The sequence below is a fragment of the Petromyzon marinus genome, chromosome 65, assembly GCF_048934315.1.
Source record: "Petromyzon marinus isolate PM22_M1 ecotype Great Lakes invasive population chromosome 65, UKy_Petmar_22M1.pri1.0, whole genome shotgun sequence".
NCBI classification, from domain to species: Eukaryota; Metazoa; Chordata; class Hyperoartia; order Petromyzontiformes; family Petromyzontidae; genus Petromyzon; species Petromyzon marinus.
In genome coordinates this window covers 5,323,364-5,347,666 of record NC_133731.1, presented here as the reverse complement: position 1 = coordinate 5,347,666, position 24,303 = coordinate 5,323,364, and the positions used below count along the sequence as shown (strand labels likewise).

General features: G+C 53.3%; 1 protein-coding gene across 3 annotated transcripts; it reads right to left on the bottom strand.

Moving 5' to 3' along the window:
• Positions 1-1,504: 1,504 nt before the first annotated feature.
• On the bottom strand, positions 1,505-22,609 carry ADA2 (adenosine deaminase 2). 3 transcript variants are annotated; one of them, XM_076054278.1, is made up of 12 exons: positions 22,360-22,609; positions 18,098-18,200; positions 14,424-14,623; positions 10,844-10,991; positions 9,700-9,934; positions 9,369-9,579; positions 8,608-8,735; positions 6,533-6,623; positions 5,528-5,636; positions 4,644-4,801; positions 4,000-4,205; positions 1,505-3,291 (listed from the first exon to the last, which is right to left on the bottom strand). In XM_076054278.1, exons 3-12 carry the CDS (start codon positions 14,604-14,606, stop codon positions 3,150-3,152), a joined length of 1,611 nt encoding a protein of 536 aa, XP_075910393.1. In that variant the 5' UTR covers positions 14,607-14,623; positions 18,098-18,200; positions 22,360-22,609; the 3' UTR covers positions 1,505-3,149. The 3 variants fall into 3 exon arrangements, with proteins under 3 accessions (XP_075910393.1, XP_032833879.2, XP_075910394.1); XM_032977988.2 differs by lacking the exon at positions 18,098-18,200 and having other exon boundaries at positions 22,360-22,590; XM_076054279.1 differs by lacking the exons at positions 1,505-3,291; positions 18,098-18,200 and having other exon boundaries at positions 3,996-4,205; positions 22,360-22,589.
• Between the last annotated feature and the right edge of the window lie 1,694 nt (positions 22,610-24,303).

Here is a 24,303-nt window from a genome sequence, read left to right as displayed (position 1 = left end):
GCTATCAATTCCGGTTCAGTGATTCTGCACTTGCTCTATTACTATAGTACTATACCGCCTTCAACTTTTATGAACGACCGGGTGTTTAAGGTCAGCGATTTGTCGTCTTATCTGGGCTGTATAGCAAAGAAAAAATATATACAATTACTTTACTATGCATATAATAATCGATTATAATCGATTATCTGCATTTTTTTATGTTACCAGGTTAAGGCCCACTCAGCTGGCCATCACCAAGGTGGTGGCTGCTCAACGAAGTGGCTTATGATCATCATCACCGCGTCGAAATTCATAGTAGCATCCAAATACTCTTAAGTGCGTGACGTTGTTGAATCGAAATGTTGAGGGGGGGGGGGCGGAGGAAACCGGAGGGACCCGGAGAAAAATCCACACGACCACGGGGAGAGAGACACGCAAACTCCAAATATACAGCAGCAGGCGTCACAGGGTCGGGATCGAACCCACGACCTCCTGCATACCAGGCGAGGTAGTTAACATCTCATAGCCACCGTGATGATGATGAGAGACGCAAACTCCAAATATACAGCAGGCGTCACAGGGTCGGGATCGAACCCACGACCTCCTGTACACCAGGCGAGGTAGTTAACATCTCCTAGCCACCGTGGCGTCTAGTTAAAGGCAGCCCTGCAATGCCCCACTCACGTCACTGCTGGCAGAAAGGGGGCCTCCACAAGAGGGAGCCCAGTGTCCTGACGACGCCTTGGAGGAGATGGTAGTGCCCACAGACTTTTAGCCAAGGGTCAACATTCGCCAAGTGCCAAACTTCAGTTCCTCAATTTGGGACAATTACACGCGGCATCGATCACCATCGTCCCCGGCGGGCGATGGAGGCCACTGGGACCCACGATGCACTTTTAAATCATCGAGATCAGGGTTCCCCAACCCCCGGGTCACGGACCGATACCGGTCCGTGGCCTGTTAGGAACCGGGCCGCACAGCAGCAGGAGGTGAGAGCGGTGAAGTCCGATCACGTGACCCGCCCCCATTATTTTATTATTTACCACTTCCATCCGCGTCTCTTTCCCGCACTGCGCAGTTGTCTCAGTCACGTGGTGTTGGTAATCCCACAAGCTACTAACCCCCTCGTAGCCACAATGAGTAACAAACACAAACGTAACCAGAGAGCTTCTTTTAAAAGGGGGAAAGACCCAATGATGAACCCACCCCCCCCCACCCCCGGTCCGTGAAAAAAAAATTGTCTTTCACGAAACCGGTCCCTGGTGCCAAAAAAGGTTGGGGACCGCTGATCTAGATTGAAAACTCATTTCTTTAGAGCCGATTTTTTCGTGTTCAGTTTGATGTCCTTCCACCACATACCTCCGATTAGCGCCGCGCGTAGCCAACCGTGCTAATCGGAGGTGCGGGGGAAGGATGACAACAAACCTGAACCATGCGTGGATGTACACTGAACTTCTTTCGCGCCGTACGTAACCAACCACAGCAAGGATTGCTCTCATAAATACTGAGCAGAGAGACATTGAAATTCATTTCAGAAAGTGTTTATTTGCTTTCTTCTCAAAATGCACAACACTCAAAATTGTAAAACAGACCTGTAGTGCTCAGCGGGTCCCGTTACACTGCCCTCAAAAATAAATAAAATATATTCCCGGCAAATAAAACATCGCCGTGCCGTACCTGGGGTCCCCGGGGGTTCTCAGCCGGTTCAGCGAATCAACTCGGCTCCGGCTACGGGAACACCTCGACGAGAGGAGTTTGGATTTGCGTTCCTTTCGCGACCTGAACGGCTCCTCCCGGTGTTTTCTCCCCCTGCCCGCGCCGCATTCACGGACCACTTCGCCGCCGCCGCCGCCAGAACATTTCCCACGCGGCGATGACGACGAGCCGCTTTCTCTTGTGGTGTGGCCAGGTCGCTTCTTAGAAAGGGGAAAAAAAAAGCAAGCTACATTGTGCGGCTCAGTTAGGGCCTTACCTGGTAAGGTCAAATTAAAAAAACCACAACAACTGTGAATAGGAATGCTGCGGCGAGGCGCCTAGGGGTTGGACGGGGGCAACTGGGCTACCGGCGGAGGACGCAGTAACGGCGTCTCTCCCCTCCCGCTGCGAGCTATCGAACGTGAGAACAGAATCAGACAAAACAGGCTACTGGGGGCGGCGTCGTGGCAACAGCATCTGTCCCCCCCCCTCCCGCTGTGAGCCATCGAACATTATGACCAATCAAAGGAGACGTAGAATTTTGTTTTTTCGCCGAACGTGATGACGCATCGCCGTGAATCGAATGGGGGTGTATCGGCGCACACCCGTAGTGAACGACGAAGTTCGCTCTTCTCCAGCGGTTCAACCCGGGCCCGTCGACGGCAACTCCACATTCCCATGGCGGAGCTCAGTCTCTCCACGAGACGCCCAGTGTTAAACTTCCCAGAGCGGTGGCGATATTTTTTTTTTTATCGAACGATGGAGCAGTGACGATGATGATGACGATGACGACGATGACGACGACGATTTGTGTTGTTACGGATGGGTTCGCAACCCACGTGGCTGTACTGCCACCCCAGTGCACAGCAAGGAGTGCGTGTAGGCGAGAGGTTCAGGCACTTGAGGGGCGAGGACAGGTAAGGTAGGCGAGGGCAGGTGAGTGGTGAGGATAGGTTATGGGTGTGGGCAAGCCAGGGGTTCGGGCGGGTGAGTGGTGCCAGTGAGGGGGGTGCAGGCAGGTGAGTGGTGTCAGTGAGGGGGTGCAGGCAGGTGAGTGGTGTCAGTGAGGGGGGTGCAGGCAGGTGAGTGGTGTCAGTGAGGGTCAGGGGGGGGTGCAGGCAGGTGAGTGGTGTCAGTGAGGGGGGTGCAGGCAGGTGAGTGGTGTCAGTGAGGGGGGTGCAGGCAGGTGAGTGGTGTCAGTGAGGGGGGTGCAGGCAGGTGAGTGGTGTCAGTGAGGGTCAGAGGGGGGTGCAGGCATGTGAGTGGTGTCATTGAGGGGGTGCAGGCAGGTGAGTGGTGTCAGTGAGGGTCAGAGGGGGGTGCAGGCAGGTGAGTGGTGTCAGTGAGGACAGGTGAGCACAGCGCTAGACTGGCTGCCCCCATCGGGCCGCCGTGGCATGGATTCGGACACACGGAGAGGGCGGGGGTCGAGGGTCACGGCGGAGAGGGCGGGGGTCGGGCGGGGGTCGGGGGGGTCACAGCTCGCTGCGGGGCTGCGTGGGGGCGGCACGGGGCGTCCCGTCGAGCTGCTCCGCCTCCCTCTCGACGAACGCGTCCCAGCTCGCGTGGAATCGCCGCGTCGCCTCGGCCTTGGCGCCCGTCGCCATGGCGCTGTACCTGATGAGCGTTGCCGCGGGAGACAGGGAGGGTCGGGGGGGTTCGAGGTTTCGCGTCACCGCCTCCCTGCCACTCGCTTCCAACCGGGGGGGGGGGGGGGGGGGGGGGGGTTCCCCAGTGTGGAAACCTCGGAGCTTACAAATCCTACAGCGGTATTGAGACGCCAATCGGTGAGATTCCCCCCCCCCCCCGCCCATTTACATTTCAGTCCCACGGGAATTTTCCGTCTGCAAACATACGGTTAAAGACATAACGCAGACGGGCTCCGGTTTTACGACAGTCCAATTTAACACGGTCCACACATTACGACGCAGAAACTCGATTTAACGACGCAGAAACTCGATTTGCCGACGCAGAAACTCGATTTAACGACGCATAAACTCGATTTACGACGCGTCTTCCGACGACGCGAACAGGGCCGGTCCGGGAGCAGAGCTTTTAGTTTTAACTTGAGCGTTTGTGTGGCTTCATCACCGATAAAACCACCTTCCCGCCACCCCCCCCCCCCCACCCCCCCGTTAAATACGGCCGATTAGGATGGAGCGGGGGGGGGGGATAAACGCCGTCCCGACTGTTTCCACCGTCTACGGGGAAAATCAAGGAGTCCACGAGCGAACCGGGCGCACGTGCGGCAACGGAGGATCCCCCACTCCCGCGGTTACCGTTGCCCGCCGGTAACCGCCCCGGGGGCCCCCCGCGGCCTCTCACCGCACGGAGTTGAGCGCCAGCTGCTTGAGCGTGGCGAGGTCGGCGCCCAGGCCGCCTGCCACCCCCATGACGGCGCCGTAGAGGTCGTAGGAGAGGCCGCGCGAGCCGAACGCCGCGGGGTCGTCGGACGACACGACGACCGGGTGGCCGCGCGAGAAGAGCACGCTCGCCGGGTGCGAGCGCAGGTCGGCCACCAGGCCCAGCACCTGAACGTCGTCGGCACCCGGGGGGGGGGGGCCGGGGTAGCGGGTGGAGGGCCGCGCGCGGGTCGCCATGCCGGAGGGCAGGGCAGGGAAGAGGACGCGGGGAGGCGACGTCAATCACCGCGGCGGAACGCGTCGTTGACATTCGTGAAGGCGAATGATCCCTCGCCGAGGACTGCCACCGCCAACCGCGTGCCCCCAAAGCTCCCCGCAAGCCCAACCGGCGACCACGAAAGACAGTTCAACAATCATTGCCCGAGCTCCACGGCCCGCTCCAAGCAGTAAGTCGAGCTGCTTCTCGGCCAAATCGGCGGGCCGTTTGTCCCAACGACGAACGCCGGGGGCGAGAGCTGCGCCCGAACCCGGGAGCCGCCACCCAAAACCCGCGGCGCGTGCCGACCGCCAGCTGGCGTGTTGCCCGCCGCCGGCGCGTGCCCGCACCTGGTTGGAGATGGGGCACAGCTCAACGGGGACATCCCGCGAGCGGGCAAGGCGCAGGGCGAGCGGGTGTCGCGCCAGCGCCAGGCCGTGCCCGATGCGCGTCGTGTTGAACAGCAGGGCGTCCAGCACGTTCACGTCCACGCCGGCTCCCTCCCAGCCTCCCCCACGGCAACGTGGCGAGGTGGGTGGGGTGGGGAGCGTGGGGTGGGGAGCGTGGGTGGTGGTGGTGGGTCATGGAGTGAGGGTAGTAGAGGGGAGGGTAATAGACAGGAAACATAAATCACCTGGACCTGCATCACCACCACTACTAGCACCTAAACCACGACCACCACCACACTACCACCTAAACCGCCACCACTCCAACCACCTAAACCACCACCACTAATACCACCTAAACCACCACCACTACTACCACCTAAACCACCACCAATACTACCACCTAAACCACCACCACTACTACTACCTAAACCACCACTACCACCTCAACCACCACCACTACTACCACCTAAACCACCACTACTCCCACCTAAACCACCACCACTACTCCCACCTAAACCACAACCACCACTACTACCACCTAAACCACAACCACCACTACTAACTACCACCTAAACCACCACAACTACTACCACCTAAACCACAACCACCACTACTAACTACCACCTAAACCACCACCACTACTACCACCTAAACCACAACCACCACTACTACCACCTAAATCACCACCACTACCACCACTACTACCATCTAAACCACAACCACTACTACTACCTCGTCCACCACCACCACTATTACCACCTAATCCACCACCACTACTACCACCTAAACCACCACCACCACCACCCCCACCACCTCCACCTCCACCACCGCCGCAATCCCCTCACTTGTCTCGCCGGCGTGCAGGAAGTAGGGGAGGTGGATCCCGGACTCCGCCGGCCTCTCCAGCTCGTCGCGAAGGCTCCACAGGTCGCTCCCAGAATCCTCCTGTCCCACCTGAGGCCCAGGTAACCTTCGTCATTCACCACGCCCAGCGACCCCACTTTGGCTGCTCTGCTTCACAAAGTGACTTTGACATCTTACCGCGGGAAAAAATAAAATTTGTATCGCCACATAGTGGACGCATCCCCGCGTGGCAGGTGTTGCACCGGATCGAGCGGGGGACACACGGCAAAGACGCATGGAGACACACGGCGGGGGGGGACACACGGGGGACACACACGGGGGACACACACGGGGGACAACAACAACCGCCATTCACCACTAAGTGGTGGTGACATCACCACGACGCTTGCGCCAGGCGATGTGCACATTAAGGTGACGTGAAGTGTCGAACGCCCGCTGGCAGGAGGAAACAGGACAGACCCAGGTGCCATGGGTTGACCGAGACGACTGGCCAATGCACCACCTGTGCCCCCTACTGTGCCAACTTGCTGTGCTTTAAACTGCCCAGCGCTCCGCTCGTTGTTGTGAGCGTCGCTCCTCCGCCCTCCGTTGTTGCTGGAGGGCGACTGCCTCCGACTGCCCAGTAGCGTCCTTCACGAGCCTCCTCCACAGAGGCCGATCTTGACACCGCTGGTACCAGTCATCGGCAAGTTCACTCAACTCCACATCCTCCTGTACCACATCACTCCATATCGTCTCTCTTCTCTAACCCATGCCGCGCCCGGCTTAGCCCCCTCTATCCACCCGAAAAAAATCTGTTTAGGCATGCGGTGGCTGGGCTTACGGGCTACATGACCACGGGGGGACACACACAGGGGGGAGACACACGGGAGACACACGGGACACACACGGGAGACACACGGGAGACACACGGGACACACACGGGACACACACGGGAGACACACGGGAGACACACGGGAGACACACGGGCACGGCGTTCCGGTTACCAGATCGAAGCCCACGAGGAAGTCGGGGTAAGCCTTGCGCAGTAGCACGGTCTGCTCGATGGCCATCCTGATAGCGGAGCTGTTCTGTTTCCTGAGAGACAGAGAGAAGAGAGACAGAGAGATAGAGACAGGGAGAGGGAGAGAGAGTGAGACAGAGAGAGGAGAGACAGAAAGAGGGAGAATAACAGAGATAGAAAAACACAGAGAACGAGACATAGAGAGACAGAGAAAGAGAGAGTAACAGAGAGAGTGAGACAGAGAGCACGAGACAGCGAGTGAGACAGAGAGAGAGTGAGACAGAGAGAGAGTGAGACAGAGAGAGAGTGAGACAGAGAGAGTGAGACAGAGAGAGTGAGACACAGAGAGAGTGAGACAAAGAGAGAGTGAGACAGAGAGAGAGTGAGACAGAGAGAGAGTGAGACAGAGAGAGAGTGAGACAGACAGAGAGAGAGTGAGTCAGACAAAGAGAGAGTGAGACAGAGAGAGTGAGACAGAGAGAGAGTGAGACAGACAGAGAGAGTGAGACAGAGAGAGTGAGACAGAGAGAGAGTTAGACAGAGAGAGAGTGAGAGAGTGAGACAGAGAGAGAGTGAGACAGACAGAGAGAGAGAGACAGACAGAGAGAGATTACAGCGAGCTGACCGGATGTGCCCGGGGTGGCTCGGTGGTCAGGGATGCTGAGCCTGGGTTCCAATCCGGGTTTCAGCCGCACAGCCCACAGAGATTCCACCGGGTCTCATAGACACACACACAGACAGTCTTACATAGAGATCCATAGACTAACAGAGACCTACAGGCTCGCATAGAGACCCAAATACTTCCACAGAGATCCATACTCGCACAGCTAGCCATAAACTCACAGAGAGTCATAGACTCATCACACAGAGACCTGTACATTCCCACGGAGACCCATAGCCTCACACAGAGATCCATATACTGACATAGAGACCACAGACTCACATAGAGACCCATAGAATCATAGAGACCCGTAGACTCACAACAGACCCGTAGACTCACAGAGACCCGTAGACTCGCACAGAGACCCATGGTCTCACACAGAGACACATGGTCTCACATAGATCCGCAGACTTGCACAGAGACCCATAGACTCAGATAGAGAGCCATAGACTCAGATAGCCATAGGCTCACTTAGAGACCCGAAGACTCACACATAGACCCGTAGACTCACACATAGACCCATAGACTAACATAGAGACCCATAGACTCAGACAGAGATCCATAGATTCAGAGACTCATAGACTCGCACAGAGACCCATCATAGATCCACACAGACTAAGCTGTGATTAAAACGAGTGGAGCGAGTCAATGGTCGCAGCCCAATCGCTGCTGACTGCACACACAACACCTCACCGCGTCAATGCGCTCAACTTGGCTACATTCCAGCTCTGAAAATTAAGATGTGACGTGCCACCTTTGATGATGGGTCAGGTGCGATGGTCTCTTACTGTGATATCGCACCTGTGATGGGTCAGGTGAAATGGTCTCAACTGCGATAAGATTTTACCTGTGCCCACGTCTCACCTGTGATGGTATCTCACCTGTGATGGGTCAGGTGTGATGGTGTATCATCTGAAAATGGGTCAGGTGAGATGGTCTCAACCGTGATGTCCCACCTGTGACGATGTCTCACCTGTGCCGGCGTCTCACCTGTGACGATGTCTCACCTGCAGTAATTCATATTCTTAGCTCTTTCGGTAAAGTCACGTTGAAGGGAAACAATAAAATAATAAAATATATATAAAACAATAAAAATTCTGATGACGACCGTTTGTGTTATGGTCGAAACGTCGTGAGAAGTTTTATTGTTATATATATTTTATTATTTTATTGTTTCCCTTCAACGTGACTTTACCGAAAGAGCTAAGAATATGAAGATGTCTCACCTGTGACGGCATCTCACCTGTGACGATGTCTCACCTGTGACGGCGTCTCACCTGTGACGGCGTCTCACCTGTGACGGCGTCTCACCTGTGACGATGTCTCACCTGTGACGATGTCTCACCTGTGACGGCGTCTCACCTGTGACGGCGTCTCACCTGTGACGATCGTCTCACCTGTTGACGGAGCCGATGATCTTCACCCCGAGGAAGCCCGGATTCTGGTGAGAGAACTCGCGAGCCACATCTTGGTACGCGCGCACCACCCACTCCGGTCCGTGTAGGCGCCCATCCAGCTCGTAAACCTGCACGGGAACAAGCGGGGAGACGCGATGACACGCGGTGGACGCACGGCGACTCGTCAGGAGACACGCAGAGACAACACGGAGACGCGTGTGAAACATGCAGTTGTGGCAAAATCGCCTGATGAAGCTGGTTGTTGTAATCACCAGGGAAACATGACGGTACTCAAATTGTAAATGCTGTGCGTTTACTCTCCACGTGACAAACCTTAATAATTGGCTGTGTCGGTTGGTGGTGGTCATATTACGCGATCTAACCCAAAAAAAACCTTTATTATGGGGGATAGCTAGGAGGTGAGGCCTGGACAAGGCCTGGCCGAGGCCTTTCAAGGGCTAGCGAAGCCTGGGCAAGGCATAGCGAGGCAGAACAAGGGTCCTTGCGGGACCTGGGCAAGGCCTGAGGGGCCTGATGAGGCTTGGGCCAGGTCTAGTTAGGCCTAGTGAGGCCTAGCAAGAAGCCTAGAGAAGCCTGGACGAGGCCTAGTGAGACACAGCGAGGCCTAGATGAGGTCTAGCGAGGCTTAGAGAAGCCTAGGAGGGTCCTAGCGAGGCCGGGACCGAGGCCTAGTGGCAAAGAGAGACCTAGTAAAGCCCGGCGAGGCGCGGACAAAGCTTTAGCGAGTCCCGCGCGCTCACGTTGGGCAGCAGCGTCCTCAGCTCGATGTAGGAGACTCCGTCTTCGTAGAATTCCTGCAGAGCGCGAGCGAAGTAGTCTCGGAAGACGGGGGCGTGCAGCACGAGGCCGCAGGCGCCGCTCAGGACGTCCTCGAAGCGGCGCCAGGCCGCGTTCTGGTTCGGGTACGCGGCAGCGGGGTCCTCCGTCACCATCGTCAGGCCCCGCACCAGCCTGAGAAACGCACGCCGGAAGAAACGCTTGGCCCGGCGTTAACGGCGTCAACAAGCGTCGGCGCCCCCCATCCCCCCCCCTACTTTACTCCGCGTCCACCCCCGGGGGAGAGCGGCTCACCTGGAGTCCAAGTCCTCCACGAGGGGCGCCCGGCGTCGCAGGTCCGCGAGCAGCTCCCACCCGCCGGGGGCCGAGCGGCACGAGTCCGGACCAGGGGCCCCCCGCACCGAGAATTGGAACCGCGGCGAGGCCGGCTCCGGCCGGAGGCACACGTAGCAGTGGGGCCGGTAGGTCACGTTCTTCACCAGCCACTCGACGCTCGCCAGCGCCACGTCGTGCAGGTGCAGCGCCGCTCCTGGTGGGTCGTGGGGTCATGGGGTCGCGGGGTCATGTTCGGGTTCGAGGGCAGGGGCGTTCCGGTTTCGCAGGCCTGCGAGCATTAAAAAAACAAAAAAAACTACGAACCGTTTTTTTTTTTGTTATTTTTTTTTACCAGGTAAGGCCCCGGCTGAGCTACGTAGCTCCTTCTTCCCGAAGCGACCTGGCCACAAATGATAGCTCCAGGATGGGGCTTATCATCGTGTGGAAATTTATAGCAGGCAAATGCTCTAAACGCTTGTCAGTTCTAAGTGTGGAGGGAGAAACTGGTACTCATTTTGAGGCTCAGTCGACCTCGGGGAGGCCCAAAACCAGTCCGGATAATCGTCACTGGTTTTGGCCGCGAGCGGGAAATCGGACCCGGGTAGCCGGGTTCGTAGTGCAGTGCGCTAACACCACTGCCACGACAGCTCCACACTACTAACAGCCACTACCACGATCCCCACCACCATAGCCACCACGACCATCACAACCGCCAAAACAACACCACCAGCATCATCACGGCCACCACGGCCACCACGACTGCCGCTACCGCCACCACCCCCATCGTCGCCACTACGACCACCACTACCCACCACCACCACATCTGCCACCACTACCACCATCGCCGCCACTACGACCACCACTACCCACCACCACCACCAAACCACCACCACTACGACCACGACTACCCACCACCACAACATCTGTCACCACTACCCACCACCACCACATCTGCCACCACTACCCACCACCACCAACATCTGTCACCACTACCGCCACCACCACTACGACCACAACTACCCACCACCACAACATCTGCCACCACCATCACATCTGCCACCACCACCAAACCACCAGCACATCTGCCACCACCACCAAACCACCAGCGTTCGCCATCGCGCACCTTTGGGCATCCTCCTGATGAACTGGAACACGGCGCTGCGCTCAATCAGGGGCTTGGCCTTGAAGAAGTGAAGGGCCGGTGGGTAGACGCCCGTCCTGACCGCCGTCTCCACCTCGTCCAGGATGGCCCTCGCCAGACTCGCGTTCACCTGCTCGCACGGGAGGGCGGCCGGGGGCCACGGCGCCACTGATCGTCGTTACCACCGCCACCGCCGCCGCCGCCGCCGCCGCGGCTACGTCTAAACTATTTTGCATTTGTTACCAGGTAAGGCCCACGAACAGCAATAACTGCGACCAGTAGTTATAGCTAGTGGCGGCAGTGATAACTACGATTAATCAAAAACAACCTCGTAGCGATGGTAAAATCTGATCAATAGTAATAACTAGAAACACAAGCAATAACTAGACTCTTCGATTTAAAGCTTTCGTGACTGCAGGGACTCATCTTATCGATTCTTTCAGTAAAGTCACGTAGAAGGGAAATAACAAAATAATAAAAATAAAACGTAATAAGCTGGGTGGGAGGAGCAGATCGCCTTGACAAAGGAGTTTACATATCAACAGAAGAATTTAGCATTGAAGTAGCTGTGTTAATGTGAGAGATTAGCATGATGTTAAAGTCAGAAATTAGCATGTAACTGGAGGATTAGCATGATGTTAGTGTGAGGGATTAACATGTAACTGGTCACGGAAGTTCTATGTTAAAGTCAGAGTTTACATATCAACAGAAGAATTTACCATTGAAGTAGCTGTATTAATGTGAGAGATTAGCATGATGTTAGTGTGAGGGATTAGCATGTAACTGGTCACGGAAGTAGCTATGTTAAAGTCAGAGTTTACATATCAATAGAATAATTTAGCATTGAAGTAGCTGTGTTAATGTGAGAGATTAGCACGATGTTAAAGTCAGAAATTAGCATGTAACTGGGAGATTAGCATGATGTTAGTGCGAGGGATTAACATGTAACTGGTCACGGAAGTAGCTATGTTAAAGTCAGAGTTTACATATCAACAGAAGAATTTAGCATTGAAATAGCTGTGTTAATGTGAGAGATTAGCATGATGTTAAAGTCAGAAATTAGCATGTAACTGGGGGATTAGCATGATGTTAGTGTGAGGGATTAGCATGTAACTGGTCACGGAAGTAGCTATGTTAAAGTCAGTTAACATATCAACAGAAGAATTTAGCCTTGAAGTAGCTGTGTTAATGTGAGAGATTAGCATGATGTTAAAGTCAGAAATTAGCATGTAACTGGGGGATTAGCATGATGTTAGTGAGAGGGATTAACATGTAACTGGTCACGGAAGTAGCTATGTTAAAGTCAGAGTTTACATATCAACAGAAGGATTTAGCATTGAAGTAGCTATGTTAATGTGAGAGATTAGCACGATGTTAAAGTCAGAAATTAGCATGTAACTGGGGGATTAGCATGATGTTAGTGTGAGGGATTAGCATGTAACTGGTCACTGAAGTAGCTATGTTAAAGTCAGAGTTTACATATCAACAGAAGAATTTGGCATTGAAATAGCTGTGTTAATGTGAGAGATTAGCATGATGTTAAAGTCAGAAATTAACATGTAACTGGGGGATTAGCATGATGTTAGTGTGAGGGATTAGCATGTAACTGGTCACGGAAGTAGCTATGTTAAAGTCAGAGTTTACATATCGACAGAAGAATTTAGCATTGAAGTAGCTGTGTTAATGTGAGAGATTAGTACGATGTTAAAGTCAGAAATTAACATGTAACTGGGGGATTAGCATCATGTTAGTGTGAGGGATTAGCATGTAACTGGTCACGGAAGTAGCTATGTTAAAGTCAGAGTTTACATATCAACAGAAGAATTTAGCATTGAAGTAGCTGTGTTAATGTGAGAGATTAGCACGATGTTAAAGCCACTGGAGCCGCCGTCTTTCCGGCAGCTGTTTCTTCACCTGAGGAAGGCTGCTTGTGTTGGGGCCGAAACGTCGTGAGAATTTTGTCTTATTACGTTTAATTTTATTATTTTATTATTTCCCTTCCACGTGACTTTACCGAAAGAATCGAGAAGATCAAGAACTGGACCCCTTCGTTCTTTCAGTAAAGCTAATAGATCACGACGTTTCGGTCGCAACACAGGCGACCGTCATCAGGTGAAACAGACACAGCAGGAGGACTGCTGACGTAGGAGAAAGAGCTGCTGCAGCAACAAGGCTTCACATCGGAGTTTGGTAGGCCCGACCCAAGGGTAAGAGGGCGGAGCTAGAGAAGGAATCTGTACGTAAGTGTAAATTGCGAGAGATTAGCATGTCCAAGTGAGACGGGCACCGGAAGTGTGCCAATGAGAGATATTTAATCTGGCGATGTGCTAATAACTACAATAAGTAAAAAGCTAGTAAGCAATGGTAATAACTGGTAGCATGAGTAATACCTAGAAACTTTGTATCCGTGGCTACACATCGCGGGGAATGTGGTTGAGGTCAAGGATTTTGATGAATTGAGAATGAGAAAGGAACGGGGAAGGGAAGAGTGTAGAGACAGAGAGAGAATGGGAAATAAGAGGAACTACGCTATTAATTTTGTTTTGATAATTCTTTTTTTTACCCTTTTATCTGGCAACAAAACTGACACCTTTTCTTACAAGGAGTCATGTTTGCATTGACCACAATACCTGCGGTCAGAATGCAAACAAAAAACATAACTCTGATAATGTACTGGCACTGTCCTTGAAATTGAAATAAAAAAAAGACGTAAGTTTTGTTGCCAGATAAAACGTTTAAAAAAAAAACCAATTATCATATTTTGCTACTGGCAAAGGAGGTTCCAATGGTGTCAATTTTGTTTTTGATCATTATCAGGTTGAAAGCCCCCAATGAGCTGTGTAGCTCTTTGTCAGAAGCGACCTGGCCATCACAAACGGGTGGCTCATCATCACCATCGTGTGGACATTTTCAGCAGCAGCAGCAGCCAAATGCTCTGAACGCGCGGCGACATCGATCCTAAATGCGGAGGGGAAAAACTAGGGGGCCCCGGAGATAAATCAACGCGACTACGGGGAGAGATTTCGATTTAAAGCTTTCGTGACTGCAAGGATTCATCTTCTTTGGTTCTTTCGGTAAAGTCACCATGTAGAATGAGAATAAAATAATAAAATAAAACAATAAAATTCTCACGATGTTTCGGCCACAACACAAGTGGCCTTCTTCAGGTGAAAAGAACAAACCTGTCGGGACGACAGAGACTACAATGTAGCTGTCTCCGGCAGAGACTACAATTTAGCTCTGTCGTCCCGACAGGTTTGTTCCTTTCACCTGAAAGAAGGCCACTTGTGTTGTGGCCGAAACGTCGTGAGAATTTTATTGTTTCATTTTATTATTTTATTCTCATCCTACGTGACTTTACGGGGAGAGAGTGAGACGCGCAAACTCCAAATATACAGCAGGATCCAACCCACGACCTCCTGTATACCCAGGCGAGGTAGTGGTAGTGGTTGCGGCGGTGGCTGTGGGCGGTGGGTGACGGCGGTGGCTGTAGGCGGCGGTGACGGCGGCGGCATCAACGTCCGTCAGCTGCGAGGACATCGCGACCTCGACCGCTTCTCACCTCGACTTCCAGCAGGGACAGGACGAGCGCTCCGCCCACGCGGTCGGCGCGTTCCTCGCGCAGGAGGTCGTCGCGTCTCTCCACGGGCACGGCGGTGGCCGCGGGCGGCAGCGGCAGCAGCACCGTGGCCAGCACCGTGGCCAGCACCGTGGCCAGCGCCGTGGCCAGCACCGAGGCCCACATGGCGCCGCCGCGAGGGGCTGGGGAAGTGGAGCGGGGCGGGGGGCGGGGGGGGGGCGACGACGCACAGAGGCATGGGACGTCAGCGGCGTCAGCTTCAGAATATCGATTTATACACCGCGGGAGGAATCCCGATGAGCTATGAAGCTCTTTTTCACAACCTGATGTCCAGCAGGGGCCCCCGGGGGTCAGAACGTTACAACGGCAGACGATACAAAAACACCACGGTAGTGTAAAGTATAGGAAAGATAAACATATCACTTACAAAGCTAAACTATTTTTTTTTTATCTTAGCAGGTAAAAAGCCCACTGAGCTTCTACCCTCAGCTGCCGTGACTTACACCATGCAGTTGGAGGCAGTCGCCCTCCAGCAACAACCGAGGGCAGAGGAGCGAAGCTCACAACAACGAGCGGAGCGCCGGGTGGCTAAAGCGCAGCGAGTTGGCACAGTAGGGGGAGGCACAAGGTGGTGCGTCGGCCCAGTCGTCCGAGTCAGTCGACCCGTGGCACCTTCCGGGTCTGCCCCGTGACCTCCGGCCAGCGGGCGTTCGACACTTCACGTGGCCTCAACGTGCACCTAGCCTGGCACAGGCGCCGTGGTTTACGTCACCGTCAACAAGTGGCGAATGGCGGTTCTTGTTGCCGTCATCAAGCAGCCGCGTGTCAATCCACTGCTGGACGAAGGCCTCTCCCGCGCCGTGTGACGGTCGCGGGCAGCCGCGTGACCGCACTCCACCAAACCGCCGTCGCTCGGCGCGGGTTTGGCAAACCGCCCGCCCGCCCGCCCGCCACCGGCGCCACCGGCGCGGTCACGGGGAATCGAACCGCAGGCCGCAGAAGGATCGGTGAAACTCGCAGCACGCTGCCCCGCCAACCGCCCCAGATTTCTCCGGCAGAGACTTGGCCGCCCTCACAATGACCAGCTGTTATCACGAGCAGCATGGGGCGGTCACGCTCGGCCGCGATATCACTCGCAAGTAACGACGCCCAGAGTTTGCGTCTTTCTGCCCCCCCCCCCCTCCCGAGGAGCAATCGTGATGACTGAGAGCAATAATAATAATAAGGACCATTAGTAATAGCTAGGAGCAACAGTAATAACTATGGGCATTAGTAACAACTCACAACTTTGTAACCGTGGCTACACACCACGGGAAGTGGGGTGAAGCCAAGGACGTTGATGAATAGAACATGAGAAACGAACGGGGAAGGGAAGAGTGCAGAGAGAGAGAGAGAGAGATAATGGGAAATAAGTGTAACTAAATGATCATCTGTCATAAACGTATAGGATGAACACGAAATTTAGCAGTCTTCTGAAACACGTGGTCAACCAGGTCAGTGTCTGTGTTGTTGTTGGCCGACTGGTTTTGCATCGCGTTATGTTTCTGAAGGTTTGTTGAGTTTCTCGTCTCTCTCATCGTCTTCGTCGTTGTTGTTGTATTTGCCTCCGTGCAGTTTGACGTTTCGCTATGTGTGCTATGATGTGCGTGATCACGTCCCTCCCCCCCCTCTATGTGTTCGCTCGCTATTTGTTTTACACCTGTTGATGACGATCGCTTGTGTTGCGTTCGAAACGTCGTGATTTATTTTTAATTTAGTTACATTTGATTTTATTTCTACATACGTGACTTTACCGGGAAAAAAAACCCAACGAGTATAGTAATTTCTGCAGTCACGAAAGCTTCAATTCTATATTAAGTGAAACTAAACTATATTCTTAGCTCTTTCGGTAAAGTCACGTTGAAGGGAAACAATAAAATAATAAAATATATATTCTATAAATATTTTTTATTTTATTGTTTTATTATTTTATTGTTTCTCTTCAACGTGACTTTACCGAAAGAGCTAAGAATATGAATTACTGCAGTCACGAAAGCTTTAAATCAAAAATGAAACTAAACTATTTTTTATTGTTACCAGGCAGGGCCCCACTGAGCTAAATACAGCTCTTTTTTCACAAGCGACCTGGCTACCACAAACAATATCTCAACAAAATGTGGCTTATCCTCATCACGGCAACATTCACAGCGGCCAAATACACGCGATGTCCATTCTAAATGTGGGGGACCCGAAGCAAAAAAATCCACGCAGCGAGGCGCCACAGCTGGGTGCATCTGCCAGCCATCTCAGTCAGCTGACCCGTGGCTCCCTCCTCGGCGAGCCTTCGACACATCACGTGACGGCCTCAACGTGCACCCTTAGCCCAGCGCAGGCACCGTGGTGACATCACCACCACCTCGTGGCAAAACGGCGGCTACTGTTGTATGCGCGTACGTAGTGAGCGCATGTCTGCGTCTGTGCGTATGTTCATCTGGGCAAAGTCCCATCGGTGAGCTCCTCCGGCGGGCAAGGCTGTGTTGGCTGGGTCATGCGGCCCGCATGCCCAGCCACCGCATGCCTAAGCAGCTTTTGTTCGGCCGGATAGAGGGGGCCGAACGGGTGCGGCACGGGCTGGAGAAGAGATGGAGTGATGCGGTACAGGAGGACGTGGAGCTGAGTGGACTTGCCGATGACCGGTACCAGCGGTGTCAAGATCGGCCTCTGTGGAGGAGGAGGCTCGTGAAGGACGCTACTGGGCAGTTGGAGGCAGTCGCCCTCCAACAACAACGGAGGGCGGAGGAGCGACGCTCACAACAACGAGCGGAGCGCCGGGTGGCTAAAGCACAGCAGGTTGGGCAAACTTGCTGTGCTGGTCAGCCATCTCAGTCAGTCAAGACGTGGCACCTGGGTCTGCCCCGTGACCTCCTGCCGGTGTGCGTTCGACGCTTCAGGTGGCCTTAACGTGCACCTAGCCTGGCACGAGCGCCGTGGTCACGTCACCGCCACTTAGTGGCGAATGGCGGTTGTTGCTGTTACGTGTGCGCGTACACGAGCGTGTATCTGTGTGTGTGTGTGTGTGCTCCATCTGCCGGTCATCTCAGTCAGGTCGACCCGTGACACCTGCTGGGTCTGTCCCGTGACCTGACGTCACCAATGGAAACTCTTGTTGTTGTTGGTCCCAAATGAGCGGGGAGCGGTGGCGCAGCAGTTAGCGAAGCTGGGCACGGACTCGTCCATCCCGAGTTCGATTCCCGCTCGTGACCAATAAAAGATTTGGCGAGTATTTAAACCGGTCCCTGGGCCTCCCCTAGGTCGACTCGGCCTCAACTGAGTACCTGGTGTGGCGTGTAAACACCGCCCACTAAGGAGACAAAGGCGACCGGGCGTGGTGCTGGCCACCCACCCCCTCGTGCGCCGTGCTGGCCTTCATAGGTGCTCGCTAACAGCACTTGCCTCAACAGTCCGTTAAGGCTACACGGGGGATCTTTGTCTGGTGAATGCTGTTGACACGTTAAGTCTTTGTTGCTGCTGCTGCTGCTCACGAATCACCATGGATCTAGCGTGGTAAAAACATGAAGACGGGGAAAACTGGCTAAACGGGACCGTCTGTGTAACAAGTTACCAATAACACCGTGGCTTTGAAAGGAAATGTATATATTATATACTAGCTGTCCTACCCGGCTTCGTCCGGGACTTGGATCCACCACGCCCGGCCGCCTTTGTCTTCCCAGTGGCGATGTTCACACACCACAGCAGTTGCTCGTTTGAGGCTGAGTCGACCTAGGGGAGGCCCAGGAGCGGTTGAAAAAAATCGTCACCGGCGGTGGCCGTGAGCGGGAATCGAACTCGGGTCGCCGGGTTCGTAGCGCGGCGTAGCACTAACCACTACACTACAATGCGTTAAGCTTCCACGTGCGCGGGTCACGTGACAGATTTGACGTCACAGCTCAATTGCCGTGCAAAAAATAAATGCATTATTGAGCTCCCCCCCCCCAAAAAAAAAACACAAGTGTATTTTCATAATTTTTGCATGGTGTACAGTCTGGAAAGTACCCACACGGCAAATTTCAAGTTTGTTGCATGTCGGGAAGTACGCTAAACATTTTCAACAGACACACATTCACAACTTTGCCTTTTATATATATGGAGATATGTGCGATGTTTTGGCTAACACACATTGGGCCCAACGTCGGGCCAACGTCGGGGTTAACGTTGGGCCAACGTCGGGACAACATTGTGACAACGTTGGGCCAACGTTGGGCCAACGTTGGGACAACGTTGGGCCAACATTGGGCCAACGTTGGGCCAACATTGGACCTTGTTGTGCCTTCCCATGTTTACTGGGAAGGCAGAACAGGGATTTTTGTTGCAGCCGGGATCAGCACTCGACCTACTGAACTAAGATCTTTGCGTGGGGACCATCCAGCGTATGAATTGCAAAGGCCTCCTGCACAACAGACAAAGATCCCACCCCCGTGTAGCCTTAACAGACTGTTGGGGCAAGTGCTGTTAGCGAGTGGCAGCGCCTATGAAGGTCGGCACGGTACACGACGGGGGGGGGGGAAGGGGAGGGTGGGGTGGCTAGCACCACTCCCGGCCGCCTTTGTCTCCCCAGTGGCGACCTTTACACGTGTTTTAACTCATCGCACCGGGTGCCCGTTCGAGGCCGAGTCGACCTAGAGGGGGAGAGCCGGTCAACGTTTCAGATAATCGACATCGGTGTTTGGTGGCCGTGAGCGGGAATCGAACTGGGGTCGCTGGGTTCACAGCGCAGCGTGGCGCTAACCGCTACTACACTACCGCTCACCCGTACACCGACCGCTAACACGTTTTTCCTTTGCTGAATTCATTTCTGGTTTCACATCCATTGGGTATACAAAAATATGATTTTTTTTGAGAATGGAATGGGGGGGGGGGGTCACAAGACATCTGGACCAGCCTGTACACTAAAAAACTAAACTATTTTATTTTGTTCATGTTACCGGGTTCAAGGCCCCACACTGAGCCACACGGCTCCGTTTCAGACACGACGTGGCGATCACAAACGACAGCTCGACGAAGTGGCCTTATCCATCATCACGTGGCAATTGTAGAACAGCAGCCAAATAAATACCCTAAACGCGTGATGTTCATTCTAAAAATGTGGAGGGGAAAGCCGGAGCACCCTGAGCAAGTAAAAAAATCCACGCGACCACAGGGAGAGAGAGAGACACGCAAACTCCAAATATACAGCAGCAGCAGCAGCAGGCGTCAGGGTCGGGATCGAACCCACGACCTCCTGCATACCAGGCGAGGTAGTTAACATCTCATAGCCACCGTGATGATGATGGGAGACGCAAACTCCAAATATACAGCAGCAGGCGTCAGGGTCAGGATCTAACCCACGACCTCCTGTACACCAGGCGAGGTAGTTAACATCTCATAGCCACCGTGATGACGAGAGAGACGCAAACTCCAAATATACAGCAGCAGCAGGCGTCAGGGTCGAACCCACGTCCTCCTGTATACCAGGCGAGGTAGTTAACATCTCATGGCCACCGTGATGATGATGATGTGATGAGAGAGACGCAATCTCCAAATATACAGCAGCAGGCGTCAGGGTCGGGATCGAACCCACGACCTCCTGTACACCAGGCGAGGGAGTTAACATCTCCTAGCCACCGTGATGATGACGAGAGAGATACATGCAAACTCCAAATATACAGCAGGCGTCACAGGGTTGGGAAAACAGAGACTCACACAGAAACTCATAGACTCACAGACGCATAGACTCACACAGAAACCCACAGACTCGCACAGAGCCCCATAAACGCATGCATAGACTCAATAAACTCAGAAAGACCCACATACTCACACAGAGGCTCGTATACACAGAAACTCGCAGAGACTCATAGACTCACTAAGAGTTCCAGCCTCAAAGAAACCCACAGTCACAGAGAGACTCATATGGAGACTCGCAGAGACTCATAGACTCACACAGAGATGCACAGACTCACACAGAGACTCATATGCATAGACTCAGAGACTCATAGACTCACTAAGAGTTACAGCCTCAAAGAAACCCACAGTCACAGACTCGTATGGAGACTCGCAGGGACTCATAGACTCACACACAGACCCAGACTCACACAGATACCCACTCACATAGATATGCATATGCATCAAGACTCACATGGAGAACTCATAGACTCACAGAGAGACCCAAAGTCTGACACAGAGACCCATACTCTGACAGAGACCCACAGACTCACACAGAGACCCACAGACGCACACAGAGACCCATAGACTCACACAGAGACCCACAGACGCACACAAAGACCCACAGACTCACACAGAGATCCACAGACTCACACAGAGACCCACGGACTCATAGACTCACACAGAGACCCACAGACTCACACAGAGACCCACAGACTCTAGAGACCCACCGACTCACACAGAGACCCACAGACTCATAGACTCACACAGAGACCGACAGACTCATAGACTCACAGAGACCCACAGACTTATTGACTCACACAGAGACCCACAGAGGCTAAGACTCACACAGAGACCCACAGAGACTCATAGACTCACACAGAGACCCACAGACTCATAGACTTACACAGAGTCCCACAGACTCAGACTCACACAGAGACCCACGGACTCACAGAGTCCCACAGACTCACACAGAGACCCACAGACTCATAGACGTACACAGAGACCCACAGACTCATAGACTCACACAGAGACCCACAGACTCATAGACTCGCACAGAGACCCACAGACTCACACAGAGACCCACGGACTCATAGACTCACACAGAGACCCACAGACCCACAGACTCACACAGAGACTCACGGACTCATAGACTCACACAGAGACCCACTGACTCACACAGAGGCCCACAGAGACTCATAGACTCACACAGAGACCCACAGAGACTCATAGACTCACACAGAGACCCACAGACTCACACAGAGACCCACAGAGACTCATAGACTCACACAGACTCACACAGAGACCCACAGAGACTCATAGACTCACACAGAGACCCACGGACTCACACAGAGACCCACAGAGACTCATAGACTCACACAGAGACCCACAGAGACTCACACAGAGAGAGACGCGGGGTTCAACTCCAAGCCCCGGGCAGGCAACGGCTTTGGAAGCCATCCGGTGGCGGCTTTGACCGCGGTGGTGGTGGCGGCTACCACCACCACCACCCACCACCACCACCACCCACCACCACCACCCACCACCACCACCCACCACCACCACCAACCACCACCACCACCAACCACCACCACCACCACCAACCACCACCACCACCAACCACCAACACCACCAACCACCACCACCAACCACCACCAACCACCAACCACCACCAACCACCAAACACCACCAACCACCACCAAACACCAACCACCACCACGCCACCCACCCACTAGGCCACGGACACTGCAGCAGATCGAGTGGTCGGGGCCTTCTCCGTTCGTTTAAGCTGACCGCTGCCCAGTGCCGGGTGATATCGTAGCGGCTATTACTACCTATGTAGTAGTAGCTGCTACTACTATGCTGTAGTAGTAGTGGTGGCTACGGGGCCCCGCGCTAAATGCTTTCAAGCTATCAATTCCGGTTCATGATTCTGCACATGCTCTATTACTAAAGCACGAGACTTGCCCTTGCAACTTTTACGAACGAACGGGTGTGTTTAAGGTTCGCGATGTTAGTCGTATTATCCGAGCTGTATAGCGAATGTAAAACGAAACAAAAAAAAGACAATTAATTTACCGTGCAAGTAAAAAAAACATTTTTTTTAATTATTATTATTCTACGTTTTTAATATTTCAGCGTTTGTAACACACACACACAAAAAAAATATACAATTTGTAGGGGGCCACCTTTATAACGCATCACCTTTATAACGCATCACCTTTATAACGCGTCGCATTACCTTAATCCGGCACCACCGCCGCCTCGAGGCGATCAAGTCGGAGAAGTCTCCGCGTGGACAGAGGAGGTGTAGCGAGACAGAGGAGGTGGAGCAGGACAGAGGAGGTGTAGCGAGACAGAGGAGGTGGAGCAGGACAGAGGAGGTGGCGTGGAGCCTTCGGCCTCGGCGGACGCGACGCGCGGACACCACCAGGCGGCTCCTTGTGGGCACGTGGAGCGGCGTGCCGCGGGCGAAACCATTCGCCTCTTTTAACGTGGGGGGGGGGGGATGTCGAGAGAGGGGTGGGGGGGGAGCGATTTGGTTTCTCCCATTTAATCGATGGGGTTTTTTCGGTCAAGTCGCGTATAAAAATAAGTAAATAATGGAGTACGACGTTTCGATTGCAACACAAGCAGCCGTTATCAGGTAGAACTAAATTTGAGAGAGAGAGATAAAAGACAGACACGGAGACACACAGGCAGAGAGAGAGAGACAACACAGAGACACACAGAGAGTGTCTATGTTGTGTGTCTATGGTGTGTGTCTGTGTTGTCTCTCTCTGTGTGTGTCTGTGTGTCTATGTTGTGTCTCTCTCTCTGTGTGTGTCTGTGTTGTCTCTCTCTGCTTGTGTGTCTGTCTGTGTGTCTATGTTGTGTGTCTCTCTCTGTGTGTCTCTGTGTTGTCTCTCTCTGCTTGTGTGTCTGTCTGTGTGTCTATGTGTGTGTCTCTCTCTGTGTGTCTCTGTGTTGTCTCTCTCTGCTTGTGTGTCTGTCTGTGTGTCTATGTTGTGTGTCTCTCTGTGCGTCTGTGTTGTCTCTCTCTGCTTGTGTGTCTGTGTGTCTATGTTGTGTGTCTCTCTGTGTGTGTGTGTCTGTCTGTGTGTCTATGTTGTGTTTCTCTCTCTGTGTCTCTGTGTTGTCTCTCCCTGCTTGTGTGTCTGTCTGTGTGTCTATGTTGTGTGTCTCTCTCTGTGTCTGTGTTGTCTCTCCCTGCTTGTGTGTCTGTCTGTGTGTCTGTGATGTGTGTCTCTCTCTGTGTCTGTGTTGTCTCTCTCTGCTTGTGTGTCTGTCTGTGTGTCTATGTTGTGTGTCTGTCTGTGTGTCTATGTTTTGTGTCTCTCTGTGTCTCTGTGTTGTCTCTCTCTGCTTGTGTGTCTGTCTGTGTGTCTATGTTGTGTGTGTCTCTCTGTGTCTCTGTGTTGTCTCTCTGCTTGTGTGTCTGTCTGTGTGTCTATGTTGTGTGTCTCTCTGTGTGTCTTTGTGTTGTCTCTCTCTGCTTGTGTGTCTGTGTGTGTGCTTATGTTGTGTGTCTCTCTCTGTGTGTCTCTGTGTGTGTCTCTCTCTGCTTGTGTGTCAGTGTGTCTATGTTGTGTGTCTTTCTCTGTGTGTCTGTGTTGGCTCTCTCTGCTTGTGTGTCTGTCTGTGTGTCTATGTTGTGTGTCTCTCTGTGTGTGTGTCTGTGTTGTCTCTCTCTGCTTGTGTGTCTGTCTGTGTGTCTATGTTGTGTGTCTCTCTCTGTTTGTCTCTGTGTTGTCTCTCTCTGCTTGTGTGTCTGTGATGTGTGTCTCTCTCTTGTGTATCTGTCTGTGTGTCTATGTTGTGTGTCTCTCTCTCTGTGTGTCTCTGTGTGTGTCTCTCTCTCTCTCTGTGTGTCTATGTTGTTTCTCTCTCTCTGTGTCTCTGTGTGTGTCTCTCTCTGCTTGTGTGTCTGTCTGTGTGTCTGTCTGTGTGTCTCTCTCTGTGTGTCTCTGTGTTCTCTCTCTCTCTGCCTGTGTGTCTGTCTGTGTCTATGTTGTGTGTCTCTCTCTGTGTGTCTCTGTGTGTGTGTCTCTCTCTCTGTGTGTCTGTGTGTCTATGTTGTGTGTCTCTCTCTGTGTGTATCTGTGTTGTCTCTCTCTGCGTGTGTGTCTGTCTGTGTATCTATGTTGTGTGTCTCTCACTGTGTGTCTTTGTGTTGTCTCTCTCT